This window comes from Rhincodon typus, chromosome 42, assembly GCF_021869965.1.
Source record: "Rhincodon typus isolate 14 chromosome 42, sRhiTyp1.1, whole genome shotgun sequence".
NCBI classification, from domain to species: domain Eukaryota; kingdom Metazoa; phylum Chordata; class Chondrichthyes; order Orectolobiformes; family Rhincodontidae; genus Rhincodon; species Rhincodon typus.
Window position 1 is genome coordinate 5,093,875 of NC_063373.1, and position 15,369 is coordinate 5,109,243.

The 15,369-nt window shown below is 41.1% G+C and overlaps 1 gene segment (V, D, J or C); it reads left to right on the plus strand.

The window, feature by feature from the left end:
- Positions 1-8,121: 8,121 nt before the first annotated feature.
- LOC109931265 lies at positions 8,122-8,741 on the plus strand. The segment is given in 2 exon segments: positions 8,122-8,237; positions 8,371-8,741. Coding segments are annotated over 2 exon segments (423 nt in total).
- The last annotated feature ends 6,628 nt before the right edge of the window (positions 8,742-15,369 follow it).

A 15,369-nucleotide genomic window follows, 5' to 3' on the forward strand; every position in this document is an offset into this window, starting at 1 on the left:
AGTTTTGAATCCACTCATAGCATGTAAATAGAAAGGGTCGTAAACCACAGTTACAAGTCAGAAGGACCGTTATTTGATCTCTCAGGTTTAAGTAAGAGAGGGATTCTTCTCAATTTGTCAGCTGCCTCACAGTAACTTTACATTAGAGTTGATTTTAAACCCTTGGTAATAATTGGTAAAAATTAATATCCTTCCTAATCTGCCATACTGAAATTAGTATCTAATTTGGAAGAGTTCCAAGATTTTTTTTAAGAAGGCCACAATTTAGGCAATTGGTAAATAATGCAGTGAAGCTGGAAAAAGTCGCGGAAGGAGCAAAGCTGTCAGAAGCATCCCAGTCACAGATGATGGAGTTGTCTGGATTTGGTTAACAATGATATCACTATTGCATATAATTATTGTAACGCGACGGTTATGAAAAGTCGTATTTTGCTGCGGAATTGAAAGCGTTATTGATTTTTTTTCAATCTGAACTGTTATTACGACGGCAGCTGGGGCCCAGGTAAAAACCAGATTCGTAATTGTCTCTGGCATCTTCCATATTTGTGGTAATGCAGCTCTGAATATAGATCTATTAGGCTAAGGAACACGGGATTTAAGACCCGTCTTTGCTATTTCTCCCTACAGCAGTAGTTCCACGAGCAGAGAGATAAATATTCAGGGTGCTGGATCGAGAAAAAAGAATGTCCTTGTCTTTTAATAGCGCTTTCATCACCACCTGAATCTAAAACTCCTCAGTGCCAAAAGAGTACTTTCGAAACAGATTCGGATTAAGCACCCATAAATAGCAATTTGTCTCTCTCCACAAACTTGCTCCGACATACAGAGTTTTCCCAGCATTTTCTGTTTGGGAATTAGAGTGAGAGATGTCTGGTCAATTCACCACTGTCCTGGGGAATTGACATTGATTTCAGAGTGCAGTGGTTAGAACGTTTGTATCAACCATGACATTTCCCAGTTTGGTCCCACGTGGTTCCCTGTGTTTAAATTGTTCTGGGAAATTATTACCGACCAGTAAATTCCCTGTCCTCGTGTGGAGGCCCCCAAGAAAACTCTCAGGACTCCGTTTCAAATTCCAAAATAAGACCACAGCAAACTTTGCTGCAGCACAGTCATATCCAAGAGAGACAATTCAGATACTTCACGTGCGGAAAGGGATGCACTCAGTTTTCCTAAGCATTAACACTCCAGCTTTAAAAGTTCAAAGGATTTGATCCACAATTCACATAATCTAATGAGCTTTGCTGTTCTGTGTATGGGACAAAAACTCATTTCTTCGCCCCAACTGAGAATTCAGTGCGGTCACGGCTAACTGTAGATGATTTGTTCTGCCATTATACCCAGGACAGTCTGGAACGACGGGATGTAATCACAAACTAAGGATTTGCCTTTAAGACTGAACTGTACAGAAAGTTTGTTTATCTCTTCTTCTTCTTTTTCTTCTTCTTCTTCTTCTTCTTCTTCTTCTTCTTTTCTCTCTCTCTGTCTCTCTCTCTCTCTCTTCAGCATCGTGCATCTGTCGGGATCTTTACAACAGTGAGCTGTAAAAGATGAATAGACAATCATATTCAAGATGATTAATAAGCAATAAGGGAAACAATGTAGTGGGGAATAGAGAGAAAAGTTGAGTTGAAGATATCTCTGAAGATGTGTCTGAGTGAGTGGTTTGTGCGAGAGAGAGAGAGAGAGAGAGAGATACGGAGAGAAAGTGAATGGTCTCATATAGACTCCAGTAGAAAGATGTACTGTAATGAGCTGTCAAGATTGCTCTTCTTGTGGAAATGTTGCGCATACGTGAATAGTTATTCATGTCACATCTGAAGAAGTACATAGTTCCAAAGTACGAATCGATATTTCAGGATTAATGTGGGAACAGTACTCTTTTTAAGGAGAGTGGTCATAGTGTGGCATAAGGCTTTGGTTAAAAAGCGGACAGATAGTATCCTGAAATCATTGGATGATGGAAATGAAGTTGAAATGCAAAGCCTCACCTGTTCATAGTCTTATACTGGGAAGGGCAACATTGAGCGGTAACCTGTGAACTGCAAGCTGTGATGAGAATTTGCACCTTGCAATTACTTGTACACACCACTAGAGTGTAGTGTGAATCTGCGGTAAATATTGAAAGTGAGAGCCAGGGAAGGAATGACCTTCCAGACAGTTAAAAACAGTTGTCAGTGTGAAACACTTATTATGGAAAGACACACAGGGCCATAGCTTCTTCTGTAACTTCAACACGAAGTTAGAAGTGAACAGAGCGTTGTTCTAGATGTTCATTCTTATAAATTGATTATTTACATCCAGTTTCTCAACTGATCTCGGCCACCAATTGATTTTGCTCACTTTCCTTGCAATCTGATAATGTTCCGAACTTGCGGAGTTCTCTTGCTGTTCTCCACTCTGATCTCCATAGACGTGACTGGAGAAGTCGACATGAAGCAACTTCCTCCGTGGACGGTTGTTAGTGAATTGGGAAAGGTATCCATGAACTGCTCCATTACTGCTACTACATTTAACACAGTGCGTTGGTACAGACAGCTCCCAAATCGGCCACTCGAGCATCAAGTGATGGCCAGAAGAGAAGCCGAGCAGCCTACGAGGGTAACCGCTTCAATCAGTGGGGACTACAAAACCAGTACACTGACTTTGAGAGAGACCAGGATTAATGACACTGCCACCTACATTTGTGCCAGTGAGGGCACAGTGTCACCAACAGATAGAGAGTCCACACAAAAACCTGCAGAGTGGCACTTCTGTTATGTTAATTTTGACAAAACAGTGTTACTAATTCAGGGCTCTAAAAACCGGGTTTGTGGGGAATGAGGGTAAAATAAAACAGAAAATATGGAGCATCAAAATTTAAAAATGGTCAGAAGTGAAGAAAATTGGAGATGCGAATGGAGATAAAGGAACGGTATATTTGCAAACAAGCAACATTTAAGGAAGAAACAGAAATCGGAGAAAGACACTAATTCTACTTTCAGAGAGCAGAATGGTGAAAAACTATGGAAGGAGAAATGCATGAAAGTGAAAACCTACGATTGTGATGCACAGAAATTAAAGATCTGTTTAAATCATAAATAAATGAAACATGAAGAAAATATGGAGGCCTTTCCTTAACATTGTTCATATTTCCATCACAGTTAAACAATTTAATCGTCTCAATAACGATTCCTGAAAATTCATCTACTGATATTGTCTCACCCATAAATAATTGTTAGTGGTGCACATTGCCTGGAGGTTCCGCCAGAGAATGCTATAATCACCCTCAATTAAACAGTCTATATCCTCTTCTTGTAGACTCTTTGAGTCATCCTCACGACTCGCCTTGCCACTTATTTTTCTGTCATTTGTAAACTTGACCATAGTACGTTCGTTTGGGTCAGGATTTGGATGTGTTGTTCATGTGTGTCTGCTCTCTCACCATTCCCGTTCAGACTTTGACGGAAACTTTATCACAATGTCTTTTATTTTCCTTTTTTAAAAATCTGTTATCCTTTTATTGGCGCGCTGGCAGCCGTCTGTAATATTATGGTGGTGAGCTATCTTCTTGACACGCTGCAGTGCATCTGATAATGAGACAGGAGTTACATTTACAATGTCGCAAAAGCAATATTCAGTTCTACAGTTTCATTCATTGAAAACTTGCTGGAGTATTTATTTATGTAGAGACAGTAGGAACTGCCGATGCTGGAGAATCTGAGATAACAAGGTGTAGAGCTGGATGAACGCAACAGGTCAAGCAGCATCAGAGGAGCAGGAAAGCTGACGTTTCGGCTCTAGACCCTTCTTCAGAAATTTTTCCGAATCTTTTCATAACTCTGAACGAAAACATTTTCAGCTTCGACCAGCTCTGCTCACATTCACCGTTATCTCTTTGCAAGCATGTCGCCGAGAGTTCTGCGTTTATTCTTTACACCTGCAGGTTTTCCAACTGGTAAGTTCGCACCTTGTGGAACTCTATGCTTCAGCTGTTTGCGGGTATTACTTTCAAACAAGCAGTTCAATCAACGTAGAGGGAAAGATGCACTCTCTCCGAGTTGAAATAATCGTCTGGACCCAGACTTGGCCTGACACCTCGCACTATGTGGGTGAAGTTCGCAACATCCACGAGTGAAAAACAGTGAATTAGTTAAGCTGGGAATCCAAACAGGAAGGACGACATTGAGATGATTTAACGGAGAGGCAAGTTTTAAAACCACCGGATTGTTTGCAGATTTTCCTTCAAATCGCAGGAGATGAAGTGGGAAATGACCTCTTTAGAAGGCGTGGCCTGTATGTTAAATAACTCTTTATTTAATCTATCGAAGCGTTTTCCCTTTACAGCCGTTGAGTTGCATCAAATGCATCCACATTTAGTTTCGTTGCCGTATTTGGCAGGCTATTGTTCTGGGTGAAGGGCCAATTGTGGGCGATAAGAATGTGTGTTTTATGCAATTTACTGTTACTGCTGACTCTTACTGGACAGTTTCGAGGAGATTCCGTCTCACAGCCAACAGCTAATATCAAAGTGAATGAGGGAGATGATGTCCAATTGTTCTGTAATTACACCACAACAGACAGTACTCCTTATTTGTTCTGGTACCGTCAGAACCCCAGAGGATCCGTGGAGTATCTGCTACAGAGAAGCAAATATGTTGGGGACACCCAGACATTTCCAGGACACCGGCTGCCCTCGGAGTTTGATCATGTGAATCGCATTATCCTGCTGATTGTACTTAAGACAGAACTGATAGACTCCACAGTGTATTACTGCGCTCTGAGACCCACTGCGACCCAGAACTGGGCGGACCCTGTACAGAACTATCAGAGCGACACTGAACGTGACAGTCGTCAGGCGAACAATATATCAGGGCGAGATCTGAAATGGCTCCCGAATTCGCAGTGACATCCGACACTTTTCATTTGAATGCATAGCTTTACCATCATAAGTATAGTATTGAAATAAACAAATACCGTCAGGTTAGCGAATGAAAACCAAATTATTTGTTTCACATCTTTCATGATGTCCCAAACTATTACACTACTATTTCATAGGGCTGCAAAATTTGGGGTCTGCAAATTAGGGAGCGATGCACAATTGGGTGGGTGCAGAAAAGGGAAACAAAGGTAAAAATTACAGAGCGGAAACAAGTGCAGAGTACAGCAAAACGGCAGGGGGGAAATGGGCAGGGGAAAGAACAGAGGGAGGATGCGCAGAGAGGCAGAAAAGTGCAGAAGTGGGAAAGGGCAACGGGGACGAAAATGGCCAGGAGTGAATAAAGGAAGAGGGGTGAAAGATAGAGGGGACAAAAGGTCCGATGGGAAAAAAAAATGAGCAGGGAAGGAAGGGAAGGGTGGAAAGGGCAGAGTGGAAAAGGATGGAAGGGAAAAAGGACGGGTGAAAGGGCAGAAGTGAAAAAAGACAGGAAACGGGCAGAAAAGATAGGGGGAAATAAAGACAGATGGAGAGAAAAAAGAGTGACAAAGAGGCAGATGGGTGTAACGAGAGAGAAGTACCCAGAGAGAGAGGGACAAAAAGAGAAAGGGACAGGGAGAGAAACGGTCTGCAAAAGGGGCTAAAGCAGAGGCAGCCAGTGACAGACACAAACGAAGAAAGAAGGAGAGCAAGGGAGAGAGAGAAAAGGAGCGGCTGCCAGTGAGAGAGAGAGAAGGAACGAAAGAAAGAGAGAAGAAGACACAATGAGAGAAAGAGGCAAAGACATAAAGAAAGAGAGAAAAAGGGACAGCACAAGAGAGAAATAGGGAGTAAGACAGAGAGAAAAGGGAAAACGTCGGTTAGAGACAAACAGGAGTTAAGTAAAGGCATGGAGTGACTAAAGAGTTAATATTCGACATTGCAGTGGGACTCAGCTCACTTGATGGTTTCTCATTCTCTCTCTCTCCCATGAAGGACAGTCCCTGCTCCAGTGGGGTTTTGTTCAGCCTGGCTGTTTCAGGGAAGGGAGTGAACCGAATGAAACAAAACTGGTATTGAGATTCCAAGAATAGCCTCACAGTCTCTCTCTCACACACACAGACAAATAAAAAACCTCTGATACATATCTCCTGGTATGTTCACGTGGCAAAAGAAACTATGGCTCCCAGGACCTAGTTTAAAGCCCCTCACGCCTGACAATCAAATCCCTCTCTCCGCCCAATGTCAACTCATTCAGTCATCTGTCAGCTCTCTCCACCTGGCGCACACCTACCGGAGGTATGGAGAAAAGCAAGAGGGATCTTTGTGAAATTGGAGGGTGAAGGGAGGAAGGAAGTATGAGAGAAAGCAAAAGCTGAATAGTTTCGTTGAGACTGCTTCTGCCAGTCCCTACACCACTCCACCTTCATAAGCACCTACCACTACCAACACCCACACCACCACCATCACCAACCCACAGCAATACAGGTCGAAGTTGAATGAATTATTATTTTAACCTTGCTACTCTTGCAACAATAAATATTATAAGTGCACATTCCTTTGATGGTTGATAAATAGTGGAGAATCTAATTGTGATTTTCTTTGCGGTTTTCACGTAAACGAGACAGTAATATTCCCCGGTCGAGAGATAGAGGCACTGAGTTCGAAGTAAAAGAGAGACGAACAATGGAAGAGGCAGCACAAAAGCAGATAAGCCCGCAAAGAACTGCAAAGGTGGAAGAGAGTCCTCAAGAAACGTTGATTGTTCGACAGCTGACCTCAGATTGGAGACATCAGCCAGTCACAGAATAAAGAATCTGCTGTCAATTTCTGTGGAAACAAAGGCTGTCTCTGATCTGAGTTCAGTCGCTGGTAAAATACCAGAAGCGTCAATACATTTTAGAAGTGTGCTGTTTATGACTGAACCAGATAAAATGTACTCCCTGGCTTCTTTACTGATAATAATAGCCGGTTGTTCTATCCAGTGAGACTTAATCAAAATTATCGTTCTGTGTTTCACTGGTTACATTTGTTCGCATACCTTTGATACATTCTACTTATTTATTACAGAAGCAAATGGTCAAGATTCTTTTTCGCAGGACCCGCCTGAATGATTCGTTCAGAAAGGACAAACCGATGTATTAAATTGCAGTAAAACGGCAAAATACAGTGTACCAACTTCCTCCTGATACATTCAGTGCCCCAGGAAAGCTCTGAAATATTTACTGAGGAAATTCCACCAGGAACATGTTGATAAGTCTCCTCACTTCTCAGATTGGTTTTCTACTAATTTGGATGAAAAAGAGAAAACGGTTCCTGTAAAAGTCAACTGTGCTCTTGTATCTGACTCTGCCATTGATTACTGTGCGTTCAGCTCCTCACGGATTTAGAGGCGTAATCCGCCTGTACAAAAATCTGCAGGACACTCTCACCTCCTTTCCTTGAATCAGGTGTGTGATGTATATTGTTCATTGGTGCCATCATCAAAAACAGATAGAAGTAGGGTATTCGTTCTTTCGAGTCTGCTCCGCCATATAATTTGACTGATCCTCTATCTCAACGCCATATGCCCACTTTCCCTTCTCAGCTTTTAATGTTTTTAATATCCACAAATATCACTCTTGGTCTTGAATTTACTCAATGACCTGGCCACAAGTGTGCAAAGACTGGATTGTCAAAAGAATTTCATCCCGGGGTTTCGAATATGTCTCATTCTAAATGAAATATTCTCACTGTGAGTATTGTTCATAATCACTGGCCAGATATTTTCATAGAAGACTCTGGCACAGATACAACAGCATTCAGTGTTATCCCTCACTGAAACTAATCAGAGGTCAACCCTGTTAAAGAACCAAAGCTGAATTTATAAGTTTGTATACCAGGGAATCCCTTGCACTGTTCTTCACTTTACTTCACATGGATCGAGAATAACGTATCTAAAAGGATTTGTGAATAATGCAGGAAGTTGGATCTGAGGCATATCATCAACGATTTTATTGAATACAGCGGCAGGTTTGAAGGGTCAACTGGCTTCCCCCAGCTCCCGTTCTGTGTTCTTGTGGACATATTTCTGACGTAACCGACTGGAGAACAAATAGGTTGTGAGCAGATTGGGTGTCTACGAATGACCACCAGGAATAAACCAATCAGCAGTGAGGTTAGATATGACTCAACATCAGCTGAAACAACTCAGCTTCAGCTCCCTCTGTGGAAACACGCTGTCAGCTTTCAACTGAAACAATTTAGCTTCAGTTACCTCCGTTCAAATCCACTATCCGTTCTAAAAACATGTCAGCTGTTACATTTTATGCATTAACCACAGCTGCAGTTCTCTTCACTGGTAAGTTCACCAAGTCGCAAAACGTTGACATGTACATGATATTTACCTGCAAGATGTTCTCTTATCTTGACGACATTATTGAACAAAACGGTAATTTCAGACTCAGTTTTATTTTCTGTTTAAATTTCCGCAGAAGCGAATTGTGCAGATTCGATCTCACAGGAGCCAGCTATAGCAAAACAGCTTGAAGGACAGTCGGTGAACATTAACTTTAACTATTCGATCAAAATAGCTACTTCATATTCCTTGCAATTGTACCGGCAAGACCTGGGTAAATCACCGACACTTTTGATCTACATCCTTCAATCCGGATATGTTCTCAGATCAGATGGCGTGGGAAATCGATTTTCTGCAGCTCTGGACACTTCGAAAAGTGAGGGGAATTTCTCCATTGGTGACCTACGACTGTCTGACAGCGCTGTGTATTACTGTGTGCTGAGAGACACAGTAACAGGAACCAGAGCGAGCCTCGTGCAAAAACATTGCTGTAATGGAACAAGTTGAACAGGAGATGGTAGGGGGCAAGAACTGTGCGATCTGCAGAGAAACCAAGACATTTCTAAACGTTTTCTTGAACTGCATTGAATTGAAATATATCCAAATATGAGCGACCAGGGAGTGATAGGTGCAGTATTAGGAAAGGGTTTCTCTGTTCCAATTAACACGAATACATTCTGAACATGATACAAGCATGTGATTAAGGAATTTATGCCATGTTATAAATGAAAGCGTTTGGGAAGGATAGCTTGCCAAAATATCTGAACTGACTTTGTTTTCCAGCAGTTCATGGATATTTAACTGCAACAGGACAGCACTATCGGATGGTACAAAGAAAAACACCTACTTTTTATTCATATACAGCCTTATCCGGTGAATTCAGATTTCCAAAAGAAATTCTAATATTCGATAGCATGATTTTTTTTTCAATTGGGCTTTTATATTAAATGAGTTATCTGACCAAGTGTTCCAAAACAAAATCCCAGACTGTCCTGCCAGATTGTTACCATTAATATCACTGCTCATTATGTTCTCATCATATCCTGAAAATATACCCTGTTTCCCTTGTTACATTATGCAGTCTTAGTCTTTAATATGTGTATATTTAATATTGGGAGATCTTCAATCATGTCACAGCAAGTATTCGGGATTTCCTCAAGTAATGGGCTGCAGTCCATAATCCTGGAATTTCACATCGAAAATTATTTGTTCCATTTTTGTCCAAAACAGTGATATACAGAAATGGTTCGTGTCAGGCCAGCTGCAGAATTTGTATTGTCAATGAAAGTGAGCAGAAACTTTTCCGCGAGTCTCAAAAAGAACAGCAACAAATTCAATCCTCCCATAGTCAATGCAACAATCAGAATCCGCATTTGCTGTGAACAGTTTTAATTGCAGATGTTGTCGATTGTCCTCGGGATTTTCCCGCCTCGGAATGTACTGAAGCTTCAGTATGTGACCCGCTACTGCAAGAAGGCCTCTTCAGGCAGCAGCTGTGACCCAGAAACCTACAGTTATTGTCCGAGGTTGTTGCGCATTCTCATGAATGTGAGACTCATTGCACAGTGATAGACCGCAGAGTCAGATGACAATAGCTGCGAGATGGTAAGCCTGTACTACTTGTCTGGGCTGTTTCAGAAAACGGGAGCTAAGCAAAAACACTTTCATTACAGCAGTAACACTCACGTACCTTCTGACTGCGAACTTCAGCTTCATTCATCAGGTAAGGACGAGATAAAAAAAAAAGTGCAGACAATAACCCAAGCGTGCTTTAATCCGGCTCGGATACTTGTCTAATATGAGGGCTCTGTTTCACTAATTTATACCTACAGCGATTAAACCCTCTTTTTAAAGTTTCAACCTTACCAACAAAGGAAGTCACCCACACGAGGGAGAAAAAGGAAAGCCACGTCGCTTTTGCTCCTGGATAAAAGTGATATTTCTGTGCCCCAAAAAATCTGCAGAACATCGAAAAAGAAAAGCCTGACAGCATTGGTTGCATTTGATTTGATGTCACTTCCTGTAAACATGCAATAGGATGACCTCGGTCTCATGGTCTGATCATATCGATAACCACAGTATATGTTGATGACAGAGAAGAGGGAAATTAATGGTGCACTCTTTATATGAAAGAAAAAAGATAAAAACAAACAGGTTGTCATAAACTGACAGGAGAGATAATTTGATCACTCACTGAATGTAGAAACAACATGATCTCTCTCTGAACTGATGAACAACATTTTGCTCTAAGTTATCTGACAGAAATCTTGAGTTCGAACTGACCTGACGGACAGCTTGATCTAAAACTTGCCTAACAAAGAACTGCCCTTTTCATGGCCTGGCATAAGTAGTTTCAGAGAAAGAAATACAGTTGTTGAACTGAGATTGAGAGATTCCTTTCTCACTCCCAAGGATTCGTCGTTCTGAGCTTGCAGAGTTGTGAGTTCTACATGGCATGAAAGAGGGAAAGATTTTCCCTCCTCACTCTGAGCTAGCAGCATCCAAACAGAGAGGGAAAAATACCAATGAACAGCAGAAACAGGTAATACAGCATGCATTCGATGGTTGATTTAATAACTGCATTGTATTCTTCCGACTAATTCACTGCTGTTGGATTTAATTTCAGTCTGAGATCTCGTTCGTTTATTCATAACTGATGGAAGCAGTCATGTCGAGACATTGTCCAGTGACAGTGTTTTTGTTAAGTCCTAGTAATCCGTGTATATCCCCTCACTTCTCGCACGGTCAATATTAGCAGAAAATCGAGGCTCCACATCCTTAGCTCTGATAACAGCTCCACAGTTAGAAATATAGGTCAAGAGTGTCACGATCTTGTCCCGTTACTGACGATGAAGTTGAAAAGAATTTGCAGTGGCTGTGATTGAATAACTGTAACTAATCGTCACTGTACATTTTTTCAAACCTCATCTCTGAAACCGCTCCTGGGAGATAGATTCTGCACCACCAACACTTGCAGAAATTTAGAAGCACAAAATTTCATTCTGTTATCGTCATGCTATCGTACTTAATATCATCTGGCAACTGAACATTTACGAAATAGAGAGAACGCAAATTTAAAACGATATCATTGATGACTGCATATGGAATAGTGTTTAGATTTTCAAATGAGTCACCAGTTATGAGAGCTCCAAATGTGAAGAATGAATATAAAGTAACAGACATGCTTTTAGGAGATTAATGCGGATTTGGACAATGGAAACAGAAGTTGAAATTGTTAAAGTCGAGAATTGACTTAATTTCGAGTAACATCCGTCGTCTCTGCTGATTGGTGCGTTGTTGACACCGTCAGCAAGTGACATCCAACAGCTCACTGCTCGTTTCTTCTCCAGTGCTTGACATCAGAGAGGTAACAGTGAACGGAAGAGGGACCAGTACAGAAATTAAACCGAATCTTTTCCCCTCAAAAATTTCAGTCTGGGAGCTGGATGAAGGAATGGAAATGCAGTAGCTCATATTGTGCTTGTACCTTGACCGAAGATTTCCATTAAAATATCTGTGCAGTATCCTCTGGATTCCCTACAGAGAAGATAGTGCGGGATGAAGGTGAACAATTCGATTATAATAGTTTAAACTCAGGAATGCAGTCAATAAGTTAAGTGCCTCCTATTATATGAATGAAGTTGGGAATGACTTACACGTTAGATAGGAATAGCAGTTCATGAACAGCAGATGTGAAGCGATAAACTGTGGGAGCTATTCTGTGAGAACAAAATCACGTGTTGATATTCATAACTAAATCGTTCATCATAACACACAACAGGTACATTACGAGATTTCAATTGATGTTGTCTCCTATGGAAGCATTTGCTTCGAATGAGAGAGTGAAGAGGCTCTACAAACAGTTGCTGGAAAGTAGAATAAATCTGCTTTTAAAGCAAACACTTCCCTACAGAAAATATCACGTAAAATCAAAAGTGTTGAAGGTGCAATTTCAATCATTGCATTTTTCTGTTTGTGATTATGGCGGATGAGGAATAATACTGGGGAGATAGAAAAAAAGACAGTAAAAGTTTCGAGTCCAGTGTTGTGTTCTGACAAAGGGTATCTTGACTCGAAACTTTAACTCTCTTGGCACAGATGTTGCAAGACCTGCTGAGTTTGCCTCCAGCAATTTCTATTTTTGTTCGAGGTCTCCAGTACGGGCAGTTCTTTGATACTACTGAAGAATTGATTTGATGGGATTGAATCCGGTTTGCAATCGAAAGGATGATTTTCACGCAAAGGAACATTTACATCCTTACCTTTGGATTAATCCAAATTGTTTGCACGCTCTCACTTCACCTGCCCTGGAGACAGATTTCTCATTTAACCTCTCCAAGAAAAAAAAAGCCTTTCTATTACCCGGTGAATTACTGGTGGGGGATCGTTTGAGCACTTCACTTGTCATCGTACTGAGGTCAATTCCACCTCCAACCAGAGAGGGGCATCATCTCCTCTCGCTGTGATTGGGTACATTAATTGGATGCGAGGCAGTCGTTGACCACTCACTCGATTTAAATGGCGTTACAATGCAATGGGAAGCACATTCGTGTATCTGCTTGACGTGAGCATATTAGGTTCTTGATTTTCTTCCTGTATGTAGATAAACTCTGTAAATAAGTGAAGACCGTACTTGAGTTTGGAAACAGATGCCCTGATGTCAAGTTTGTAGGGCCTATTGATGCATCTGAGGTCGGATATACATAAATTTTTTGCGCTGACTGTTCATTATTAACTGACGTTTCCTTCTAAAAGTGTAACTCCTGTTAAATTCTGGCATGCAATGATAATGATGTACAATAATATTTCCATGCTTCGAATAAATAAAATGGATCAGCAAGTCATCTGGTGGACAAAGCGGCTAAATGTTTGTTTTTATCTGTGATGATATCCGGGGAGATCCAGGCTGCGAATAGGGAGAAAGGTTGATAGCGATTCAGCAGACAAAAAGCTGATGGAATTACCGGGAGACAAACAGTAGGAAAGGAAACAGTGGAAGTGTGTGAAAAGACAGGGTGATTAACTAGCATGAAATGGAAAAGGACTTAGATGACCATCCAGTGAGAGAAATATATACAGCGATATGGAACCATGGAGACTGAGAACTAAAGAGAAGCAACTGAACAAACAGTGAGTGATTCCGAGGAGGAGGCAGGAAAAAGCACAAGGAATGTGACGAGAGAAACATGGATTTAAATGTGAACAGGATTTCCAGGAAATTCCAGGACACACGGGATAGAGCTGAAACAAAATATGAAATCTCATTGAAATAGTTATGTCATAATAGATTGTGATGCAGCTAATTGTTGCCTGTCATTTTTTCTCTTGTATGAATTTTCCAGATGCAAACGAATTCCTGATTCCAAATAGAACATACGTCCTGAATCTGCCAGATTCACTCCAGTGAGAGGTTGCTTCCACTGAGAAGGACAATGGCGACAGATACGTGGGAAAACTATGACACGCATGGCACCCTTCAAGCAACTCACCACTCTGTGTTGGAAGTATATCGCTGTACCTTCGTAGTCGCTGGGTCTAAATCCTGGAATTCCATCGGTAATGGCATCAAGCTGCACCGACGTGTGGTAGTGTTCAAGTGTTTAAGAGGTAGCTCATCATCTCCATCCCTGGAGTAATTCGGAATGGACAATAAATCCTATCTCAGTGAGCGACGTCCATATCACAGGAATCAGATTTTAAAAGTTGTAGTTTCTAATCGGGAACCTGCAATCTGTCGGGAAAAAAATCAGAGGGGCAGCAAGGAAGTAAAATGAAGTGAAAGGCAAAATGACTCGGAAACGTGAGGCAGGACGTGAGTGTTTCGCTGTTGAGTAATGCGCAGTGGAGGTGTTATTTGGTCAAATTTCATTGCCCATTATTTACACGAGATCGCACATCACTCCTGATCACTTAACCACAATCGCCAGTTTCTTCTTGTGAGATTCCCTCTGTTTGTATTCACGTGGTTAATGGGCACCAAGATGATCAATGCAACCTCTTCGTCCCGTTAGTTTGACAGATGAAAATATCACTTTAAAACAATGCAAGAGGAGATTTTTCCCTTTCCGTGCGCTTTCAGTGGAGACTGTTCAGCTGTGAACTGTCCGTTTTTGCAAAAATAGAAGCTCGTTGGAATTCTCACTGAACAATATTGGAACAGCAAAAAGAAATAGTTCTTGTGAACAGGTGGCTAAGGAAATAAGTATATCGATACAACAGGATCTGCTGCTTGATGGCTTAGCTGGCTAAACCACAGGTCTTACAAGCAATTGCACTTTAATTCAAATCCCAGTGATGCCTGTGTCTGAGGTTGAATGCACTTCTTTCGAATGCCATGTCATTCTTCCAAACAGGGATCTGGTGATTTCTCACATGGAAGAATTTTTGAAAGGACACATCAGGATTGGTGTGAATTATTATTAAAACATGAGCTTTGGAAAAGTACAAACAAATTTATCACGGCCTTCGTGACTCAAAAGGGAGGAAGGCAAAAAGCCGGTAACTATAGGCCATTGCTGGAAACGTTTCAGAATCAACACTGAAGGAAGTGATAGCTGCATATTTGGGTAATTGTATTCTAGTCAAACAGAGTCAGCATAACTTCATTATAGGAAAATCTTGTGTGACTAATTTCTAAGAGTTTCTTTTGACGACGTCTCAACCAGAGTGGAGAGAGGAGAAGCAGTAGATGTGTCGTTTTGGGTTTCAACAAGGTACCTCATAAAAGGCTAAGTCATACGATAAGATCCCAATCTGTTTGAGGTAATATATTGGCAAGAAATGAGAATTAGCTGAGGGCAGGCAACAGCGAGTGGGAAAAAAGAGTTCTTTTTTCAGTCTGCTGACCTGTGACCAGTGGGTTTCCACAGGGATCAGTGCTCCAACAATAAATATTTACAATGTATATTAATGTCTTGAAGGAAGGAAGCAAATGTGCTGCAGATAGATTTGCAGATGACACCAATATAGGTGAAATGAAGCTGTGAAACGGATTAAATCATTTTAAGAGAGATAGTGATAGGATAAGTAAGTAGGAAAAATGTTGATAAATGGAGTATAGTATGGGGAAATATGACTTTTTCATTTTGGAAAGAACAAAAGAACATGTTATTATTTAAATGAATAAAACTGAAGA